General features: G+C 39.2%; 3 protein-coding genes across 3 annotated transcripts; 2 read left to right on the top strand and 1 right to left on the bottom strand.

Annotated features, from left to right (window-relative positions):
- Window positions 1-1,385: 1,385 nt before the first annotated feature.
- On the bottom strand, window positions 1,386-6,061 carry LOC138621129 (serine/threonine-protein kinase NIM1). The gene is made up of 4 exons (XM_069698937.1): window positions 6,040-6,061; window positions 3,883-4,185; window positions 3,116-3,384; window positions 1,386-2,138 (listed from the first exon to the last, which is right to left on the bottom strand). Exons 1-4 carry the CDS (start codon window positions 6,059-6,061, stop codon window positions 1,386-1,388), a joined length of 1,347 nt encoding a protein of 448 aa, XP_069555038.1.
- A 2,088-nt stretch (window positions 6,062-8,149) lies between these two features.
- Window positions 8,150-10,616, top strand: pole4 (polymerase (DNA-directed), epsilon 4, accessory subunit). Its single transcript, XM_069698985.1, has 4 exons — window positions 8,150-8,536; window positions 9,726-9,810; window positions 9,984-10,025; window positions 10,314-10,616. Exons 1-4 carry the CDS (start codon window positions 8,288-8,290, stop codon window positions 10,325-10,327), a joined length of 390 nt encoding a protein of 129 aa, XP_069555086.1. The 5' UTR covers window positions 8,150-8,287; the 3' UTR covers window positions 10,328-10,616.
- Window positions 10,617-17,228: 6,612 nt separating this feature from the next.
- Window positions 17,229-20,656, top strand: LOC138621165 (C-C motif chemokine 17-like). The gene is made up of 5 exons (XM_069698984.1): window positions 17,229-17,350; window positions 18,333-18,462; window positions 19,193-19,340; window positions 19,493-19,571; window positions 19,665-20,656. Exons 1-4 carry the CDS (start codon window positions 17,287-17,289, stop codon window positions 19,529-19,531), a joined length of 381 nt encoding a protein of 126 aa, XP_069555085.1. The 5' UTR covers window positions 17,229-17,286; the 3' UTR covers window positions 19,532-19,571; window positions 19,665-20,656.
- Window positions 20,657-21,564: the final 908 nt, after the last annotated feature.

The raw sequence follows: 21,564 nt of genomic DNA, 5'->3' as shown, positions 1-21,564 counted from the left end.
GCATCTATTCCTTAAAACACAAGCAAACATGAGCATAATACATAACAAAAAGACATTCACAAAATTAAATTAAAAGTGTGCAAAACCTTTAACCATGTGTGGACTTTTTTTTGTCATAAAATTAGCTGCTTTTTAACATGTATGTAACATCTACATGAAGTGAAGGCATTTTGTGTTAAAAACACATACAAAAACAACAACACTTAAACCGGCAGACTTACATTTTACCTGTGGTCCTGATTTTGATTTGTGTCAAACCTCATTTCTCATGTTTCCTTCCTGTAAAATCAAGAATAGAATTTAAAATTCACCTGCTGATGTACAAAGCTCTTCACGACCGAGCTCCATCTTATTGAACCATATGATCCCAACAGAGCGCTTTGCCCTCAGTGTGCTGGCCTGCTTGTTGTTCCCAGAGTTTCCAAGTTGAATGGGAGGCAGAGCCTTCAGCTTTCAGGTGCCTCGTCTGTGGAACCAGCTCCCAGTTTGAGTTCGGGAGGGCAGACACACAGCCTGGTGTGAACCAGACCCAATTTCACTGCATGAATATATGGGTCTTGGCACCCTCCATAGAGAATTGTTTGCAAATGCTAATACGAGCCGAGTTCTCAGACTGTTATCACAGCGAAGAAAATTGAAGCTGTGAGACACAGTCAGTGCAGCTATGCTAGCAGACAGCCTCTCTAGCTTTAAGATTAAACTCAAAAAGTTCCTTATTAATAAAGCTTATAGTTAGGGCTGGCTCAGGTGACCCTTAACCATGCCTTAGTCATGCTGCTACAGTCCCAGGTTACTACTACATTTTAAAAAACATTGATAGTTTTAATGTAGTTTTTGTTATTTTAGTTCCTTGTGTGTGTTGTTTTGTTATTGTAAAGTGTTTTGAGACCGTGTTGCATGGTGATTTTACACTCAACATAAAACTAAATTTAATTTAATTGTTTTTTTACCCTTATAGTTTCACTTCTGTCAGACCCTGCATGTTGTCAGTGTGTCTCTTGTGAGGATTACCTGTGGCCTCGGATTAGTTCAGAAGATTTATGTTCTGACACAGAAAGATTGGAAGATGCTGATAGCCATTCAGTGATTGATGAATGTTTTGCATCAGTAAGCTTGCTGTTGGTGATCTAATCAGAACAGAAAGCCACAGCTAATTACTGAAGAGACATGTCCTACTCTATGAGCTATAATTGACTTAAACCGTGGGAAGAACAACCCCTCTGCTCCGACCTCTATCTCTGTGTGCCTGCCACTTCTGTCCACATATAACATAACACCTCATCGATTTAGGGAGCCTGAAGTGATTGAATGAGTGTCAGTGAACAGATGGGCATATATGTATATGATAAAGTGCCTGTGTCGCCACAACTGAGACGGTCCAGTCATTATAGTAGAACACACACAGCGGAGGGATTGTGTTTGTCAACAGCTGCTGCAGACCACTTGTTCGGATTGCTGTACTCGTCAGGGCGAAGCGCAGAATAACCCACGGCCTCCACCGTCCTTCTCTTCTGGGCCCGGTGGAGGAGGATCCGGTAGGTCCCCGTCAACGGGCTCCTACAGTCTAAGCAGGGATTGTTTTGGAAATGAACTGCCACAACTCCGAGATCTGACAGCATGTTCTTCACCTCTTGCTCCTCCGCGCACAGAGCCTGGTCGGCCTTGGCAAAGTGGGCCGGGGACTGGGCCAGGGTCACGTACGGACGAGGGTACTCAACCCCCACCAGCCAAGAACTGTTCGTGACCTGTGTGAGAGTGGAGCGATCAGCAGGCACAGGCCTCAGCATACCCTTAATGACCAGCTGGCATGGATCAGGTACATAAGCAGGGATACTGTAGGCCCCCTGCAGGATACAGCGCTTCAGCCTCCCCAGGTTGTCCCCAAAGAAGGGTAAAGTCGCCGTCACCATGAAGTACAAGAGAATACCTAAAGCCCAGATGTCTGAATAGCGTCCAGAGTAACCTTTGTCTTTAAAAAGTTCAGGAGCAGCATATGGTGGAGAGCCACAGAAGTTGGTGAGCAGCTCGCTGGGGCTGCTCTCCGTGCTGAAGCCGAAGTCGCCAACCTTGATGCAGTAACTGGTGGTGTAGAAGATGTTCTCCGCCTTTAGGTCTCTGTGGACGATGTTGCAGTTGTGCTGAAAGATCACACAAAGGTGAACAATTTTAGCTACAGTATTTCTGTCGAAAATATTTTCCTTTCAGAGGAGTTCATCCTCATATAACATGTTTTAGAGGTGTTTTGGGGGCCAAAGGGATTTAAGCACCAGCTGTGAACATCAGGATCCCTGATTCACTTCATGTCATTCCCAATTTCTATATCTCTGATTCCTCTTATCGATGTCTCCTTCAACATAAAAAACCAGCATATAACACACCTTAAACAACAACAATGTATTTTACTCTTCTTTTGTGCATTCTCTCTTTATGTCATTAATTGACTGAATTAGTGACAATTGAATCATTAATACTATTATTAATGGCAACAGTAGATAACTAGTGATTTTTTTCTGGTGTTTTATGTTTAGCTGGAAAACAGAAAAGATTCAAATGCATCCCCCTTGCAGAAAAAACAAGTGTTTCCCATGTTTTGTACATGAGACACGTGATCACATGTATGACACATGTTTAGCACATGCTCCCACATGTGTTAACATGGGTAAAATATGTGGAAAGGTTTTCGCATTGGAATCTACATGAGCTTTACACATTACACCATGGAAATGTTCCAAAACCACATTACCCATGGGCAAAATACATGTTTCACTGCACAGTCACATGTGTATTTGAACACATGATCATAAGTTTTTGCACATGTGAAATACATGTCGTTTTTCTGTAAGGGCATGATGATCTCCAACCCCTTCAAAAGACCATTTGGTTTTAGACCCTGACCTGCTGTTAAACACTGATTTCATTTTATCCTTCCTCTCTTCTTTCTCCTTAAGATAAAAGGCAAAAAATGGCCCCACATGTTTGCAAATATACTTAAAATGAACATGATCAAAATATTGACGCCTTTAAAACAAGTAAACTTTGTTTCTCCTAACTCATTAATATGAATAATGAATACTTTAAAATTGTGCTCATGTCATGCCCTGACACGGACACTCACCATGTGTTTAACAGCAGATATGACTTGTGCAAACACCAGCTTGGTTTCCAGGTTGTTGAGCTTCCCTCTGGTGGTGATTCGAGAGAACAGGTCTCCACCGCTGCCGTACTCCATCACCAGGTACAGCTTCCTGCTGCTCTCAATCACCTCGTAAAGGCGCACTATGTTGGGGTGGCACAGCTTCTCCAGGCTGGTGATCTCTGTTTCGACCAAAGGCTGGCTCCTCTTATTGAAACGCTGCTTTTCCATGACTTTAACAGCTACTCTTTCTGAGACAGAAGAGGAGGAGGAGGCTTAGCTGTCAGTGATTGGTTTTAGCTTTTAGGGTCTGATGAATTGAAAGGTTGAAAAATGAGCAGAGACGTACTCAAGAAATCTAAATATAAGAAAAAAATTGAGTAATGGATGCCAAGGTGAAGAATTTACTTTTGGCAGTTTATTTTATTGAAGGACTGTCACAGGATTATTCTAATCCAAGGTAGGACAAGCATGTGACTGAGAACCAAGAACCCCCTGCAGACATGACGTGATCTACTGACATGAAAAATAATTGACAATCATCCAACATTATTTATTTACAACTACAATCCCCTTAAAGTCAAACTGTGTGCATAACAGAAAGGATAAAGTGTGGTTTGACCAGACAGCAGTGAAGGGGCTGTCAGTCAGGTTAGTTATGAACCAGAAAACATTAAATAGCTTCATATAGAGATGAATAACATAATAAAAAAAACATAATAATAACATAAATAACTCCAGTTTCTGACCTTTTGTCAATGCATGGATCCCCAGCCTGACCGTAGAGAAGTTCCCCTGCCCGACATCCCCACGCAGCTCGTAAAAGCCAACCCTTCGCCCGAGCATCAGGTCATTGGTGATCTTCTCATTGTGGGCCATATCATAGACAACCCTCTCAAATGGAGACTGCCTCATCCTCTCTGCTTCAGTCTGCAAGGGGATGGCATACGTCACAGCAGGACACTGGAGCTTTTCTGTTTTTTCCACCTTTGGAGCCTCGTCTTCGGGATTTTTGTTCATTTTCTGCTTCGGCCAGAATCTCATTTTGATGGCTTGAAAATAAAGAAACAAAACGAGTTTGACAGAAGTGCAGAGGCATCAAAAAACATTGTGTGAAGCAGCATCATTTTTCAGTTACCGGTAACGCAGATATCACACATGCCCTTGTGTTATCGTTATTTTTTGCTCTGCCACCTTTACTGCGGTGTCCCACTAATACTAAATTCAGTGTACAGACAGGTAGTCTGACTGTTCAGGACATTGGTAATGAGATTAGTCTCCTTGTTAACTAACTTACTATAATGTCCTATAGAGGCCTATTTTACATGACCTTCAACCTGGATTTTTGTTTGTATTTAGTTTGTTTCTATTTACAATTGCAGGTGTCTGTTGGTGAAAATAATGCATGCACCCCAAAGTAGGTGGTCAATAATAATGAAGTAGATTTTAATTTAAGTTTGCAGATAGAAATATCTACTAATGTTACATCCTTTGGTTTTAGACCTACAAAAATACTCAGTTATCTGACTGAACGCATGAAAAGGTAGCTCTCTTCATTGAATTGTATTTGGCAAAACTTAGACCCCAGCACCTCTGTGGTGTCAGTGCTGAACGTGTCTCTGGTTTCGCAGGGCTGGACAAATGATACATTTTTGGAGTCTGCTGTATGTTCAAATTTTTGATAATGGAAAAAAACAGGATTTGTCGACCTTTCCTGTTTTCTTTCTGTTATGGGAACAACAGTTTTGTTACTTGGACATAGTTCTTGAGATTCAGCAGATTTCTTTGAAAATACGGCCAAAATTCTTCCAACAAGACAATGTTTTGACTTGCATGCTAACCTTGTACAGTGTTTATTTTGTTTTTACAGGAAACAGTCGATTATGAAGTCAGTGTTACATAAAGAGCAGATGGCAAACATTAACTCATTAGTGAGAGCACATACAATCTGCCAAAACAACTGCACGTGACGAATCAGTGAAATAATAAAGTAGCTGATGATAAACAACTAATATTAAACTTTTGTAAATCTATTGTGTGATAGCCCTGTGCCTCCTCCTCGTCACTGTGGGTTAAATTTAGCTGACAGAAAGATCAATACTTGGAGTTGGACAGGATTACTGTCACGGTCACTTCTGAATGTAGATGGTTATTTTTAGGATACTAATGAAGGCTAACTAAGGGTGCAAAACATGAATTGAAAAAGCTAATAAATTAAGGTTACAGTTCTTACAAAGAACTTTTAATCATTAACTAATATTATTCTTTGTATTGCATTTGTCTGTGAATATTTCTTGTTGGTGTGTGTATTTAACAGAAACATAATTAACTTGCCTTGCCTGTATGTGGTAATTTAATTCCTGTAAAAACAATTATTCCTCAAAAAGATTTAATAAGTATTCATTGCAGCTTACATAATGCTGTTTTATTTCCATGTTTACCAGAAAATTCATAAATGAGAATGGAAGCATATTCTAAGCCAATTAACCATTTTAAACAAGGTAAAACTAGACCATAGCATATTATAGTACCACTAATACATAATTTACTAACGCTTTAAACAGGTTACAAGCCATTAATAAGAACTGTACTGTTATAAATGCTAGTAATACTTTAAAAAATACTAACATCCGTCTGTGACTTTTCTGATTAACCACCAAGTCTGCAGTAATATATTGTATTAAGTTGTTAATAAAAGCTTTTTACAATAATTAATCTTACAGATGGTTTTAAGTGCTGAAAAGACAAAGTATGTATCAATCTAAAAACCAAACAATAGCTAAGATAATTAATCATTGTAACTGATCAATAAGGCATTAATAAATAATTTATTAATCCGTACATTTAGTTTTTACAAAACTACAATTTTTTTTTTTTTTTAAAGCACACAGAGCAAATTATTTTACCTGGGATCTGTGGATCCTTCATGTCCCTCAGGCTGTAACACCGAACTGTGACTGAACATTCGAATGGATCTTCAGTGGACTTAAAGCACTCAATCCTATTAGCACAGTGTATTAGTGGAGTGCTCATTAAGTCCTCAGACTCAAACTGACACAACAGAAATGCTGCAAACGTACTTTCAAAGAGTGAAATGATCATGCCACATATTTGTTTTCATACTAGATGATAAAGCCGATGACTATCACATTTTTTTTTTATTATTATTGATTATAGTGTAGGTGTCTGATTTAAAATCTAAATTAGACACCTACACCAAGCTTTACTGACATGAAAGCTTAAATTATATTTTTGGTCTTTCTTGAATGAATAAATCTCAGAGGGAAACAACCATAAACTTACAACACAGTAACATATATGTATATATCCATGACTGAAACATTACACATGTAAATATTATGTAAGAGGAATGCAACATACTACTTTATCTTTTATCCTTTAGAAAAAACAAACACCTTACATTATAATTAGTTGTGTTGTTGTTGTGTCTCATTTCTACTTGGCACTTTAACTCATGAATAGGAGATAGCTGAATATTATTACGGCTGCTATAAACAATTTTTTTAAGTAACAATGCATCAAATTATTAAATTCATTCATGGTGAAGAACACAGTTAATTAAGTTATCACCTGACTTCCCCTCAGCTTTAAGCAGTATTTCTGCATCTGTATGCAAATGTTTTGGTTTGCAGCTCATAACTTTTCAGTTTTATTCACTCTCACATCTGTTGTAAGAGTTGTTTCCAGACACAACAGGACGGAGGCCCTAATTGTCAAAACACAATAACAATTAACTAAATACAACAGCTTTTGCATAATTTTTTAACAGTTTCCTTAAGTGCTGGTGGAGAACAAAACAGAGCAATAACTACAATACTGGACTTACAATTATTGAGTGGCCAGAAACACACATAAGTTATTTTGAAATTTGTGCAAATCTATTAAAAATTTAAAAATCACATGTACATAAGTATTCACAGCCTTTGCCACTCAAAATTGAGCTCAGGTGCATCCGGTTTCCACTGATCATCCTTGAGATGTTTCTACATCTACATCAGTTGGAGTCCAACTGTGGTAAATTCAGTTGATTGGACATGATTTGGAAAGACACACACCGTCTATATAAGGTCCCACAGTTGATGGTGCATGTCAGAGCACAAACCAAACCATGAAGTCCAAAGAAATGTCTGTAGACCTCCGAGACAGGATCGTATCGAGGCACAGATCTGGGGAAGGGTACAGAAAAATTTCTGCAGCATTGAAGGTCCCAATGAGCACAGTGGCCTCCATCATCCGTAAATGGAAGAAGTTTGAACCACCAGGACTCTTCCTAGAGTTGGCCGCCCGACCAAACTGAGCGATCGGGGGAGAAGGGCCTTAGTCAGGGAGGTGACCAAGAACCCGATGGTCACTCTGACAGAGCTCCAGCGTTGCTCTGTGAAGAGAGGAGAACCTTCCAGAAGGACAACCATCTCTGCAGCACTCCACCAAGCAGGCCTGTATGGTAGATTGGCCAGACGGAAGACACTCCTCAGTAAAAGGCACATGACAGCCCACCTGGAGTTTACCAAAAGGCACCTGAAGGACTGTTAGACCATGAGAAACTAAATTCTCAGGTCTGATGAAATAAAGATGCCAAGCCTCATGTCTGGAGGAGATACTGTGAATACTTTCCGGATGCACTGTAGGCTATTGTCAGAGTTTTGTTTACAGCTTGCTTACACTTACTGCCTCCCAGTGGACATATTGTGAGTAAAGTTGAGTTTTCTGTATAAGTAATTTGCCAAAGTGTAATAAATAGTTGAATTAAACGGATATCTTTTTAATGACCCTGTTCTTCTCAGAGAAACAAAACATTACTTCCATTTGTGGCCAACATCAGTTTCTTGACATCTCCACACCGTGCTCCACACTGCCATTATCGTCCGAGGCGGCAACGTGCTTTGATTGGCAGTTAGCTCTAGCCAATAGCAGGATCTCCATTCACAATCTATCCAATCACCGACGAGGATCAATTGGCGGGGTCTAAACTGACTGACGAATCAACGCGGGCGGTCCACCGACAGTCCGGAAGCACATGCTGGGGCACGCCGCTACCGCTGATGTTGTTATTATCTGTGATATGCAGCTAGAAGGCAGTTGTGGTTTGCGTGTTTGTTTTAGAAATATAACGTTTGTGTAAAATATTGGAGAATGGCAGCAACAGTGGCGACGCCGGTCACCCCAGCGGAGCACGACCCTGAGCGGTGCGGGAGTGAAGAGGAGACCCGCGGGGCCGAGGCGGAGGAGGGCAGCCAGCAGCAGCAGACAGGCCCCGCGGCCGCCGTGACCCACAACCGGCTGTCCAAACTCCCGCTTGCCCGCATCAAGGCGCTGATGAAGACCGACCCAGACGTGTCCCTAGCTAGCCAGGAGTCTGTGTTCATCATCGCTAAAGCCACGGTAAAAGTATTTAAAGGATCCTGCAGCAGCAGCACCAATCAGGCTGCCTGATCAGTTTATGACTTAAGTTTGATACAAAAGGTTTCCTCGGAGGGATGTGTGATCAGTGTCGTCAATATGTGGTTGATACATTTGTACATTTCTATTTCAACGTGGGAAAACCCCGTCATAATCCAAGTTTCTCATCCTGCAGCTACTGAAGTAGTACACATCAACCACGTGGACATTCATGCAGGAATCCTTCACTGTAAATACGTAATCTCTTCAAAGAGTTTGGGCTGGCGATACAGCAACGTTATATCTTATTGTGATATTAGACGAGATACCACCTGAGATTTTAGGATATTGTAATGTCATGATATGACAGAAGTGTTGTCTTTTCCTGTTTTAAAGGATGCTTGACAGGAAACTGCCCGTTTGTAGGGCGTGTTTTTGTCCATATCACGCAGCCTTACAAGGAGCGTCCTCTGCTTCATGCAGGCAACTTTATTCATATTTTTGTCTTTACTAAATTAGTAGTGAGAAGAGGAACTGCTAGCAACGTAAACCAAGTAAAGACTACAGGGGGCAAGACAATGTCGATACACTTGAGTATTGTAATACGTTTTGTGATGCTATATTGATTCTCAAGAACACTGTATTGATTTTATATATATTTATTGAAACAGTCTGCTTAGATACATTTGTTTACCCAAAGAATCCTGCAAGCACATGTATTTAATTTTTTTTTTTTTTTCTGATGTAGTTAAATGATAATTGCTTTTCTCAGATTTAAAAAAAAAAAAAAAAATAGTGCCATAATGTTGGATGTTACCGAGACTTTGATGAATGCAGATCCCACTGATGTGATTTCATAAAGTTAACTGTATTTTTTTTTTTACACAGATGTTCAGACAGTAGTGCCGTGTTCATTGCACTATGATAAAATTAAAATAATAAAATTGCGATATAACAGCTTGCTTACAGTATCACAGTATATTAAATCATAACCCCTGGATCATGATACTTATTATTATATTATTGTTGTATCACCAAAATCTGGCCAATACACAGCTGGAAGGATGAATCAAGTGAATTTCATAAAGGTGTTTTATTATAAAATATCATTTAATATCAGTTAAACCTGTTGGTTAGTGGCATTGATCGTTTCTGAGATTAATCTTGCATGCTTCTTTTTTTGGTCTTCCAGGAGTTGTTTGTTGAGATGATTGCCAAAGATGCCCTGGTTTACGCCCAGCAAGGAAAGAGGAAAACTTTGCAAAGAAAAGATTTGGGTGAGTGCTTTAAAGATATTTGTAATTCCATTTAAAAAAAATACTTGCAGAATAAGTGTGCTTGAAAATGGGATTGTGCATGAATTATTTCACACAAAGGATGGTACGATGCTGATTATCTTTGAAGGGACTTGGTAAATGTTTAACCCTCATCTTTTCTTTTGCACCCACAGACAACGCAATAGAGGCCATAGATGAATTTGCATTTCTTGAAGGTAAGCCTTGCAAACACAATAAAAAAAAAAATCATCACTGAAAAAACATGCTACATGCAAAACTGATGTAGTGTTCAGATCTGATTTACCTTTTGTTTAATTTGACCTGTTTTGCATGGTTTTAAATTGATCAGTATTCAACAGCAGGCTGAATATATTCCTCACATGCACAACAGGAGAATACATAATATTTAGCACTCTGAGTGCAGGTGTGCGCACGTTTAATTGACTTTATTGACTGCATTTAGCACCAGAACACGTTGTACTGATTCTTTCTTTTCTTTTCAGGCACACTAGATTAACGGGTGCCTCAGAAGAACCAATCGGAGTGTTAAATATCCACAACCATCCAAGAGACCTTCCATTAGAGCATCACAGTGCATTGTGGGAAACTTTCTGGTATTTTTTTTTTTTTTTTTTTTTTTTTTTAAGTTAAACAATCAAAATGGATGTTTATAAATGCTTTTATACAGTGAGCCCTTCAGATTTTTCATACTCAACTTTGAAGCGTCAGTGATAATGTGTACATTTTTTGTAAATATTTGTGAATACTACTGCACAATAAAATAAATGTACATTCTAGACAACAGATTTCTGTCAGAATGAAACCTTTTTTTTAATCAAACAGGGCATTAACTCACATGCTGCCCTCACACCTTAGGCTTTCATGTTGGACAAAGTCATTTCCTCATTAAGTGTTTTTAATTTGTGCCTCGTCAGCACCTCCCAAGCACTGGCAGCGTGCCCCCGTCTTTTTCTATTTTCATTTTGTTCAGTTAAATGCCTCAGCTCACCTACGCCCTCTGAGCAAATAATCTGGAGTTTTATGGAAGTGGGAACTAAATAGACATTTTGTCAGATTTTCAGAAGAACTGAAAAGGATATAAAGATGCAATCACAGAGCTCCATGGCCGGAGGAGTTTCTTCTTAGTGTCTCATTCTCGCAATAACGGCCATTAAGGTTGGATGATCACAAGTACCATCGGTTGATTGACAGTAACTATGTCAAACTGAATTTAATCTGGAAACATTAGCAACAACCGTAGCCAGGCAATATCTTTGTAAATGAGGCGCATGGTGAGCAACACTCACAGCCTGGAAACTAAACTGTACACAGTAGCTTCCCTCTCTCTCCCTGGACCGCTCAGGTGAATCATTTTGAATATTGTCCGCCAAAGTGGGCCAAACCTCTGTCCAAGGTGCTGATCTGGGGATATCCAGGGATGTGGGAGCTGTCCAGGGTGCTCTCCCTGTCAACACGTTTAAAGGATTTCCTCCTTTTACTAAGTATGAAAGGATGGAAACTAAACTGATTGGATTTTCTGGATTAAACTGATTTCATTACAGGAGAATTGGCAGCAAACCGATTTTCTTTATTTAAATCGTATTAAATGTCTACAGTAGTGTATGTCCTCGCCGTCTCTGGGTGAATTTCAGGCTCCAGAAGTTTTGTCAACTTTTACTATTCGGTTTTTCTGCTGGATATGTCAATTTAACCAAAAGACAATGATATGTGAGCAATAAATGGACAACTGACATCATCTGAAGAACTCACTGTATTCTACAATATTTCGAGAAACTTTTAAAAGGAGCTGAACGAGTCTATAACCCTTGCAGAAATGCCCAACCAGTGCAACAATTTTTAAAAGCCAACATTGATAATTGAGTCTTTCAAAAAAAAAATCATACAAAATATATTGTTTGACTCGAACACATACTATCAAAATGTTATAAGGAGGCCTGAAATGTGGCTGTTCAAGAACTGCCTCATGATGAATTTGTCATTGGAAAATAAAATAAAGTGCTCCGGTTTAATGACACCACGAAACCGCTGCATATCTTTGCTATTTCTATAGCTATTGCTCAGATTTCTTCCTGGTTATCAGTCTATTATATGCTAATGTTGACCTGATCGATATTATTTGGACAAAGATGGTCTGTATTTGAAATCTAGGTATATAAGATGAATTTATCTTCTCAGTTTTACTAACATTAAATCTCCCGAAAAGAACAAAATATGAAAGTCATCAGCATTTGTTTTAATACCCAGTGTTGCTGCTGCAGCAATGCAATACATTTTGAATATGCAGCCAGTGGTGAGATGTTAAAGGTCAGATTTCTTGCTCAACACGGTGACACTGAGAAAATCCCATAAAGCTCTTGAGTTTGCATTAGGAATGTATCTGAATCTCTCCAGACCTGAGATATGTGTTGTTCTTCCTGGCAGCATTTGTTAAACACATCCAGAGTGTCCAGTTTCACACTCTAGGCTCAGCCAAGACCCCTTGAGTTTTTGTAGTGGGGATTTTCAAAATAAATGCCTGAGTGTGTTTAAGCTGATTTTTTGGGGTTTAGTGTTTCGGGGGGTAATGAAACAGAGCTGTGAGAAGCATAGATGTTTGGTTCCCGAGGAGGACCAGTCAACTCCCTGCAGAGGAATGCCTGACTGGCACAGGGAAACACGCAATACTCTTCTAATAAAATATAATCACATGTTGAAGGGTTGGACATCATTTTATTTCCACAGTCAATAAAGACATTCCATTAAGGAAATCTCATGTGAAAAGAAAATGCAGAGCCTTCCCCTGTCCAGAACAGAACATGAACTATAAATCTGGGACTGCTTGGCCTCGTGCTTCTCCTTTATATCGATGGGAAAAAATACCATGCTGAGAGAATAAGCTTTGATCCCGTGGCTTTGCTTGTGAAAATATGACTTAAAACTTGATTTTACTGTTTGGCTATTTCAAAGAAATGAGTCAAACAAATTTGAGTGACATTTAAGATCATCAAACGCCGAATAAAATACAACCAGGTCTGCTTTTCAGTTTGAAATTAAAAGAACAGAGAAATGGGTTTATTTGCTTCCTCTTATGTAGATAAGAAGATCAGTTGCTCTCTGATGCCATGTACTCTAGACATCAAGTTTCAAGCCAGAAGATCATTAGCTTAGCATAGCCTAAGTATTGGAAACAGGCGGAAACAGCTAACATAGCTGTATCAAAATGTTATACAAGACTATAGAGTTTACGGGGATGTGAAGCTGTACTCAGACACATCAGCATGCTAACATGCTCACAGTGACAATGGAAACATGATCTGCAGCAAGTCGCATGTTCACCATGTTGGTTTAACAAGTTAGCATGCGAACGTGAGCTAAATAATTAAGAATAAAGAGCTGAAGCTGCTGGAACATCATTCGTTAAACTGAAGAAGAGACCAAATTAAAATTCTCTGAGTTCATCTTGTGGGGTATGACATGGATGTTGGTACCTAATATTATGACAATTCATGCAGTGGTTTCATTTTACTTAACGACAACATCGTGGTGGGGCTGGAGTGAAAGTGAATCAACCAGCAAAGTCATTTAGACAAATCTGAAAACTGAACATCTAAACCAAATTTTTTGGGCCACCCGTCCAATAGCGGTCAAGACATTTAACAAAAATGTCACTGAACTTCAAGATTTCACCAAAGTAGTCCACAGACCGATACTGCAGGTCCTTCTCCTCCACATAGCTTATCAAAACTCCGCTCACAAACTCACATACATTTTCATTTAATCTCCGCAAAAAGTACAAGGAAGTACAAGCTGAAACTATTCCTTTAATTGGGATCATAAATTGCACAAGAACTTATTGCCAGATCAATGTCTTTGGCTCAGAAACAAAAAAATAATATGCTGTTCCTGAGAACAGCATTGCACACAGCTTGTTGTCTGATTTACAGATCTCCCCATTTGCTTCCTTTATAAAGATTATATCAAGTATTTGTCTTTCATCCCTCAGAAATCCCTTTCAGGTACAGTAAGATTTCTCAGGCTGTATGTCCAGTGCGGTGAGCCAAGACCTCCATCATCTCCAGAAAGCCATCACACCCCTCCATACATCTTTAACATATCTTCTCCACTTCAGTGAGGAAGACATTACTCACTCATTCCCACCTTTTGCTGCTGTTACTTTTTTTTCTTTTTTTTGATGTCCCACATGTTTGTAGGTCTGCACACCTTGACAGGAGATATTTTAATCACTGGAAAGATATGCACAAAATGTACTGTATCTGGCTCACAAGCAGACCTGTAGTCATGGGGAAGGTATGTTTTTGCAGCTGAGATTCCAACCTGATTTCTTGGGTCAAATTCTTGAACACTTAACCCCACCCCCATCACACGCACGCACACACACATTTTTACCCTAACCTCAGTGCACAGGCTGCATACTTTCATATCCATGGTTCCATACGGGACATATTGTTGCCTTGTTGTCTGAATATTTCTAAGTTTTTCCACCATGAATTTTAGGAGCCAAAGAATAATTTTGTTCAATGTTAAGATCTGTTGAACCACAGGAATTTAGCCAAGTCCATTTTGATGTAACCCTACAAAATGTGTCCATTACATGTTCCACTTTAGTGTCTAACGCAATATTTCACTGCATGAGAGGTGACTCATGGTTCCAGTACTGCCCTTCCAGAGTGCTGAACATTTCTTTTGTTTTGTTTTTTTTCCAGAGTACAGTGTGTCCAAAGTATTTAAGCTAATGAGGGGTTATGTTTTTTTTTTTTTAATTTCTAAGTTTGATTTATGAAGTGATGATGAGAAAATTGTAATTTTCCCCATAATATATCTGCAAGAATATTCAATGGATCAGCCCCTGCAGTTTTACTGACATTTACATTTTTTTAAATTGTGGAAAAACAAAACAAAACCAAAAAAACAGCTATTAAACATGTCTCATTCCTGTCATCTTTATTTGGTGATATACATCCTGGTTCTCCCTGCAGATAAATGGCCAAATATAAATAAGGCAGAAGAAGCCTTTTCAGCTATCTAAACCATCAACTATAGATGTTAGACTTTGTTGTCAATCCAAAAGAAAGAACTTTAGGGAAAATGCAAGTTTCTCCAACATCCGGCAGCACCCTGAATAGATCACAATAAAATGCAGCCACTATACATGCTGTGTTTTATTGACATTTATGGATCCAGACATACAAAATTCTAATAGGTTGCTAATTAGTTGTTAGTGTGGTAGAACTTACCAAACAGGAATTTTACCAAATATGCATCACGAAAAGATTAAAATCTTTTTTGAATTGCGTGATGCCCATAGCCAGGACATTATGTTCCTTTGTTAGAGGGTTACGGTAGAGACATGGCAGGAAACTTGCTTTCCTATCATGTCTCTACTGTAACAAAGGAACATAATGTCCTGAAAAATACTGAAAAATAAATATATTTCTTTCTTTCTTTTTTGGAAAGAAACCTAAGATACCCAGGGTCCAAAGATCAGGGTTTATCTGTCCTGTAAATTTCTTACCAACCCCAAATGAGTTGGTCAGGGTCATGGAAATGTGCCATGCTGCACCTGCAACCACATCCAACAGTGATGTCATGATGTGCTGGCATGTGAGCAGCAAAATTAATATTTTCAAGAAAATGTAATATTTTACCAGGTTGGACCAAACCTACAATAGACTAATTCAATGCTGCGATGCCGCAACATTCATGTTTTTGTCATACCTCATCAAGCCTTTGATTGATCATTTGTTGTTGGCTGTATATTCTGACTTTGGCATTTGTGTTTGTCATTTTTCTCAACCACAAGGTTGGATCAAAGGAATATCTTTCTGAAACAGATGCAGACCCACATTGATTTTTCTGGTTTCTATCTGCATAATCACGTCCAAATGCTGTTTTCTGTTGAAAAGCCTCTTTAATGGCTGTATAGGCTTGAGTTTCTGATAGTGCCTCCAGCTTATTCTTGTGGTGTTCACTAATACAGAAAAAGTTACGTTTTTATTATGATTTATGGGCAGACAGGGAGAGGCTGAAAATAAGTACTAGGGACATGTTTTTCAAACATCTGAATCACTGTATTGGCCAAATATAATACATTTACTTGGTGACATTGGTGCACTGACAAGAGCCAAGCCATACAAATTTAAATAACAGAAAGGAAACCTAGACTGGAAACAAATCAAGTCTTCAGACTGGTTTCATATTGCAGCCAGACTTCCAAATTTATTCTGTAAATGAGACAGACGGTCAGAGGGGCCAAACAAGAGAATGAAAGATATGGTTTTATTTGCTTTAAGAAATATTTGTAACATGTATCACTGGATATTTGTAATGCATGCGTTAAGATCAGTCACTGTGAGTTTAAAGTCAATCATACAGTGTGGTATCATCAGCATAGAGAGGAAACCTGAGAATAAAAACTGAAAGCAGCAAGAGGCCAAAGGCCAAACCCTGTAAAACATCACTTAAAAAAATGAGCAAATAAACGGACATCACGACTGAAATTTTCAGGAAATTAAAGAGACAGAAGACAATTTCTAATAAAAACTAAAACAAAACATGCAGACAACACACAAAATTCAACCCACCAAATACAAGAGAATTTTAAAGAAAACAAATGTTTCATCAGAAGTTTTGTCTTATCTGAGACTTTCCAGGTTGTTCCACAGTTATTAACTTAAAAAAAACAGTTACAGTTCAGTTTTAATAATATAATAATAACAGGTATGGTGCATTTAAAATCACATGCATCTATAACACATACTTTAAAATCAAGATTCATTTATGAATTAAATTAAGGCCATGAAGGCAGTTTATCATAGTTTCTAGGTGTGTTTAGCATTTTGGCAGTGAACAAAGGTGATTGAAATGCAGACACACCTTCTGTTCACCAAGAGTTTCCACAACTGTATTAAATAACTGCAAATTGAGGTTAATTACTATTTCTGTCAGGTGGATATAGAAAATAAATTGGTGCTATTTAAATGCCAAATAAGTGGACCATGGGAATTAATGTGGACACCACACAGTGATTACTGCTCTACATCACCCCTTTGATCTGTTTCAGTCTTGAAGGGAAAAATGTAGCAAAGAACAGAAAAGAAACAGGATAAAGGAGGAATTTAAAGCCTCAAATGAGACAAATGAGGCTTGGCATCCTGAGCGAGGAGACAAGAAAGGAGAAAAGAGTGAGAGGTGAGATGAATGTGAAAGGAAAAGAGAATGAGGGAGGGAGTTTAGTTGAGCGTGAGAATGACTGAAAATGGATAAACAGAGGGTGGGAGGGAAAGACGGTAAGACAGAAAAAGAGAGGTGGTGAAAGTGAGTGAGTGAGTGAGTGAGTGAGTGAGAGATGGGCAGGGAGGTATAAAGAGAGGGAGGGAGTCATATAAGAGAGGCAGCCATAGAAGGAGAGGTGACAGAGTAGATTATCCTCCTCTCCTCTTTTCTGCCAGCCTCATCATGTTCATGCTGCAGATGTTGACTGTTATTTCCCTGACTGTTATCTTCTCGGCATCTGTAGAAGGTAGGACACAACCATACTTTCCGCGTGTGTGTGTGTGTGTGTGTGTGTGTGTGTGTGTGTATTGCATGTGTGTTGCACACTGCAGGTGGACAGTATAGCAAAGAGAGCGATGGCGAAGACAGAAAGGGAAAGAAGCAGCAGGAGCAGCAGGGAGGGAGGCATGGATGTAAACAGAGGGGCAGAACGCAGGAGGACGAGCATCTGAAATCACACCACAGTGTGTCAGGGCTCAGCCTGTGTGATGGTGTGGTCTCGTATGTTTTCTGAAATGTGGAGGGAGCGCTGGAAGTGCACTGACGTGCCTGAGGATGGATTCAGAATCATCTGTGGCATAACGAAGCAGCACTGTCCTATTTTACAGCTCTTATTGCTCCCGCTGCTTCACATCACACTTTAATTTGTTTACAGATTTGCTTTGGGTGAGGAGACATCATGGCAAACCCGCCACACAAACACACACTCCTCCTCTCTTTCTCTCACTTTCTCTCGTTTCACTGGCACATAGTATGTTTCTCAGCACAATAGGATGCCATTGTAATTCCTCTGACATTCTCGTGTGTATATGTGCGTCCATATGCGAGTGTGTGTATATGTAACTAGAGGGCATGTGCACATTCTGCAGAACACGTAGTTTTTTTCTGTCTACAAAGCTGCCAAAGCTTCGGTCTAAAATCTGTAGATTGACTTGGCATGATTATGCTGTGCAGTGAATATGAAAGCAGAATGTTTCTGTGGAGGATCTTAAGGTTATTTCTGACGATGAACAATAATGTAGACAGCTTGAAACTTTTGTGGTCTGCATGCTGTTAGTGTCCTGCTCTCTTTTGAGACATGACCTTAAAAAGTAAAGCTAAAGGAGTGAAATTAAAAAAAAAAGCCAGCATTCATTTACTGAATTTGAGACTAACTTCACTATGATTCTGCCAATTTGATTTTGTTTGGCTCACTCTTTTTCTCTTCCTTTGTCCCTTTTGTTCCACAGCTAAAGGTGTGCAGATGCAGAGGGATGTCCAATGCTGCATGTTGTACTCCCAGGGCAAGGTGCGTACCAAAGATGTGTTGCGGTTTGAGGTGCAGACAGAGGGGCCCGACTGCAGTATACAAGCCATCATGCAAGTATTTCAGCTATCCACTCCTGGAGCTAAAGAGCACACAGCAATCTGCAGGCATGGAAAATATGCCTCTCGTTAGAGGAGGGCAGAGCCGGGCTGAGAGGCATTGTCATCTTTCCAGGTCATGTTGTTATGGCAGGGCTCGGAGCTATAATTGCCAGGGAAGTAAGAAAGGAAATATGTGGGAATAACAAGCCATCTGAAAATACCTTCTGAGCCAGCTGAGCCCTGCCGCAGCCAGTCAGTCAGAACAGCAGGGTTTAGTTAAGTAAACTGCATTGTGATACCTATTGTTTCCAGCAGGTCAGAGAAATCTGATGTAGCAGGGGAATGAAGAGCTTTGCTTTTTCACGTGGTTGAGTTAACAAAAACATGCAAGTGTTTTGGATACAAAAGTTTATTTTTGGTCATCTCTATTTCAGGGATTACCCGCATATTTCTATCAATGATCCTCACTTTTAATCACGGTTTGTTCTTCATTTTACCTGAATAAACATCGCTCTATTACATCTTATAACCTTGCTTCTTTACCACATGGGATCAAATTCTCAGAGGATTTACAACAACTTGATAGACATCTTTGTAGTCCTAAATCTTATTACTGAATCACTGTTTTTTCTTGTTCTTCTATATACAGCAGATTAAAAGCTTTCTTTCCTTTTCCTTCAGTATTCAGCAGAACTTTGTGCTGCTGTCCTGTGTTTTGTAAGATGATGTTTTTTTTTCTTAGTCTTTACACAAAGAAGGCGGTGAAATGCGCCGACCCCAGAGATCGAAAGGTGAAGAGGTTGTTGAGAAAGCTGCTCCAGAGACAGAGAACCAAGGCCCACCGAACAATGTGGCTCCTTCCTCATGACAACCTGCCCATCATGTCAGAGGTCAGACACAGCAGTTTTACTACACCGGTAATAAAGTCACATTTGTTAGGCAAATGTAAACAATGTGATCCGCTGTGTCTGCTTCTGCTTGGAAAGATATTTTCATGTAATTTCCATGAGTCATTAATACTTCCTCTTCTTGTGATCATCAGGACAAGAAAGACAACTGGGCAGTTCTCAATGTGGAGTAATGGAGTGCCATCAAATATGGAAGAAAACTCGTAGTCATAAGTAAGCCTCTGTTGAGCATTTTGATACTGCATATACAGGTTATGTGTACCAGGACCTCTTTCAATGTCTCATCCAATATTTTTGTCCATACAGGCCAAGTAAACTTTCAGCAGCTCGTCTTCTTCACAGGTTGAAGCTAGCTGACTCTCTGATCATCTTGTGTGTCTCTCTCTCTCTCTCTCTCTATCTACACTACCTGTCTCCCTGGGACCAGACCTGGGCAGCAATACATATTTAAATGGCTTTAGATATTTAAACATGAACTGCGCTTGAAATATTTCCAACACGTGGCTGGAACAGCCTCAGCAGAGGAATGTTGTTTGTAAGATAAGTTGCATTGATTTCATTTTTTTTTAATGGCTTATACTGTTATTTGCCAAAGTCTGCCTGAAAGTGTCTCCCTCTACAACAGCATAACTACTCGTGGCTGATGTGAAATCAGTGCAACAGTTGTGACGAGACAAGCAGTGATATTAATATTGTATATCAGCAAGATACTCTATGCTTATTTGTGACTTGTATACCTTCAATGTGTAACAACACTTCACACAGTAAAGTAGATGAGGTTTTGTCACTGAGCGTGCAGAATATTGGGAAACTAGTCTCTGTAATGTCGACTTGCACCTTGTTTTCCAGTGTAGGTTCCAGTTATAATGAGGTTTAAAAATCCTTCTTCAGGCTATATTTGACTGTTAATAAAATAAAAGTGGGATCACAGAGAAGATTTCACCTGGATACAACCTTCTTCGTCACACAAAGAGCAAATGTTCCTGATATTTTGTCCACTTTGTATATTAACTGTTTGTAAACTCTTTATGAAATCTGAATCAACCTTTTAAAATTAGGCCCTCAGGCATCAACGACAGATTTAGATATCTAAATGCAGTTTACGTTTGTCTTTTTCACCAGTAGTCTGCCACCGAACAATGCCAAAGCATTCATGATTCAATTCACCATATGGCCAGGCTGTTAAAACTTAGAGGGCTCAACTGTGTGTGAAACACACAAGCATTGTATTGTAGAAGAATGCACTGTATGTTAAAACACAGTATCTCAAGTGAACTATTTTATAAAAGAATCTGAAATAATAATTGGATGTGCCTCAGTGTCTTTTTCTGAGTGTTTTATGTGTGTGTGTCTCAGCCAGTTGGTGTGGCTGGATTTAGGGACAACAGTGTTTGTCTGTCCAACACTTTTATCATAATGAATTACCTCAAGACATTTGTTCTCCCTCAAAGGATGAAGAGTGATTTTAGTGATCCTTTGAACTTTTCCTGTCACTATAACGTTTGTATTTGTTGTTTTAGTGAAATGTCTCAACAATGATTTAATGAATAGCTATGAAATTTGTTGCAGACCTTCATAACTTTTCTGATCCCCTAAATGTCTAGCACCATCATGTAACATGTTGATTTGTCCAATAGTTTCATGTCCAAATACCCATAAGGCTAATGACACTGCCATCAGCCACAGCTGCAAGCTAACACGCTAAACTATGACGATGAGCATCTGAACATCAGCATTATCATTAAGAGCATATTATTTGTTTGCATGCTGACATTAGCATTTGGCCCAAAGCACTTCTGTAGAGCTGTGAACTGTCACGAATCATGAGGCTGCTTCTATTTATGTAGGTTAACAAAGGGAGTTTGCTTTGATTAAATATATGTGATATCATATTAAGTGAATATTGAAAATGAAAATATAATTTAGTGGGCATTTATCATTGAGTGAAGGTCCATTTCAAAATAATGAAGAGGTTGAGGGAATGTAAGGCAGCGCAGTGGCACCATATTTTCTTGACATTTAAAAGAAAGCATACAAGGTCAAGTTTTGGCTTCATGGTGATCAAATTAAATCTAAATCAAACTGTCCAAATACAGGCCCATATTCATCCCTTTAACCTTTCTTTCATGTATGTTTTGACTCAGGTTTGTCTCTTAGAGAGCATCTTACAGCTTCTGGAGAGGAGAATATCCTCCACAAGGGGTAG

The sequence above is a fragment of the Brachyistius frenatus genome, unplaced genomic scaffold (assembly GCF_029030835.1).
Source record: "Brachyistius frenatus isolate BFR_SWC_R1_liver_20210118 unplaced genomic scaffold, ASM2903083v1 Contig_29, whole genome shotgun sequence".
In the NCBI taxonomy this organism is placed as follows: Eukaryota; Metazoa; Chordata; class Actinopteri; family Embiotocidae; genus Brachyistius; species Brachyistius frenatus.
The sequence above is the reverse complement of the archived record's forward strand: the minus strand, read 5'-3'. Positions and strand labels throughout refer to the sequence as shown.

Coding starts and splice junctions, on each gene's coding strand:
- LOC138621129 (XM_069698937.1), bottom strand. CDS start 6,061: ATGAAGGATCCACAGATCCCAG. Junction 3,385..3,882: donor GATCCATGCATTGACAAAAG/GTCAGAAACTGG, acceptor CTTCTGTCTCAG/AAAGAGTAGCTGTTAAAGTC. Junction 2,139..3,115: donor TATCTGCTGTTAAACACATG/GTGAGTGTCCGT, acceptor GTGATCTTTCAG/CACAACTGCAACATCGTCCA.
- pole4 (XM_069698985.1), top strand. CDS start 8,288: ATGGCAGCAACAGTGGCGACGCCGGTCACCCCAGCGGAGCACGACCCT. Junction 8,537..9,725: donor TCATCATCGCTAAAGCCACG/GTAAAAGTATTT, acceptor TTGGTCTTCCAG/GAGTTGTTTGTTGAGATGAT. Junction 9,811..9,983: donor TTTGCAAAGAAAAGATTTGG/GTGAGTGCTTTA, acceptor TTGCACCCACAG/ACAACGCAATAGAGGCCATA.
- LOC138621165 (XM_069698984.1), top strand. CDS start 17,287: ATGTTCATGCTGCAGATGTTGACTGTTATTTCCCTGACTGTTATCTTC. Junction 17,351..18,332: donor CTTCTCGGCATCTGTAGAAG/GTAGGACACAAC, acceptor TTTGTTCCACAG/CTAAAGGTGTGCAGATGCAG. Junction 18,463..19,192: donor TGCAGTATACAAGCCATCAT/GCAAGTATTTCA, acceptor TTTTTTTCTTAG/TCTTTACACAAAGAAGGCGG.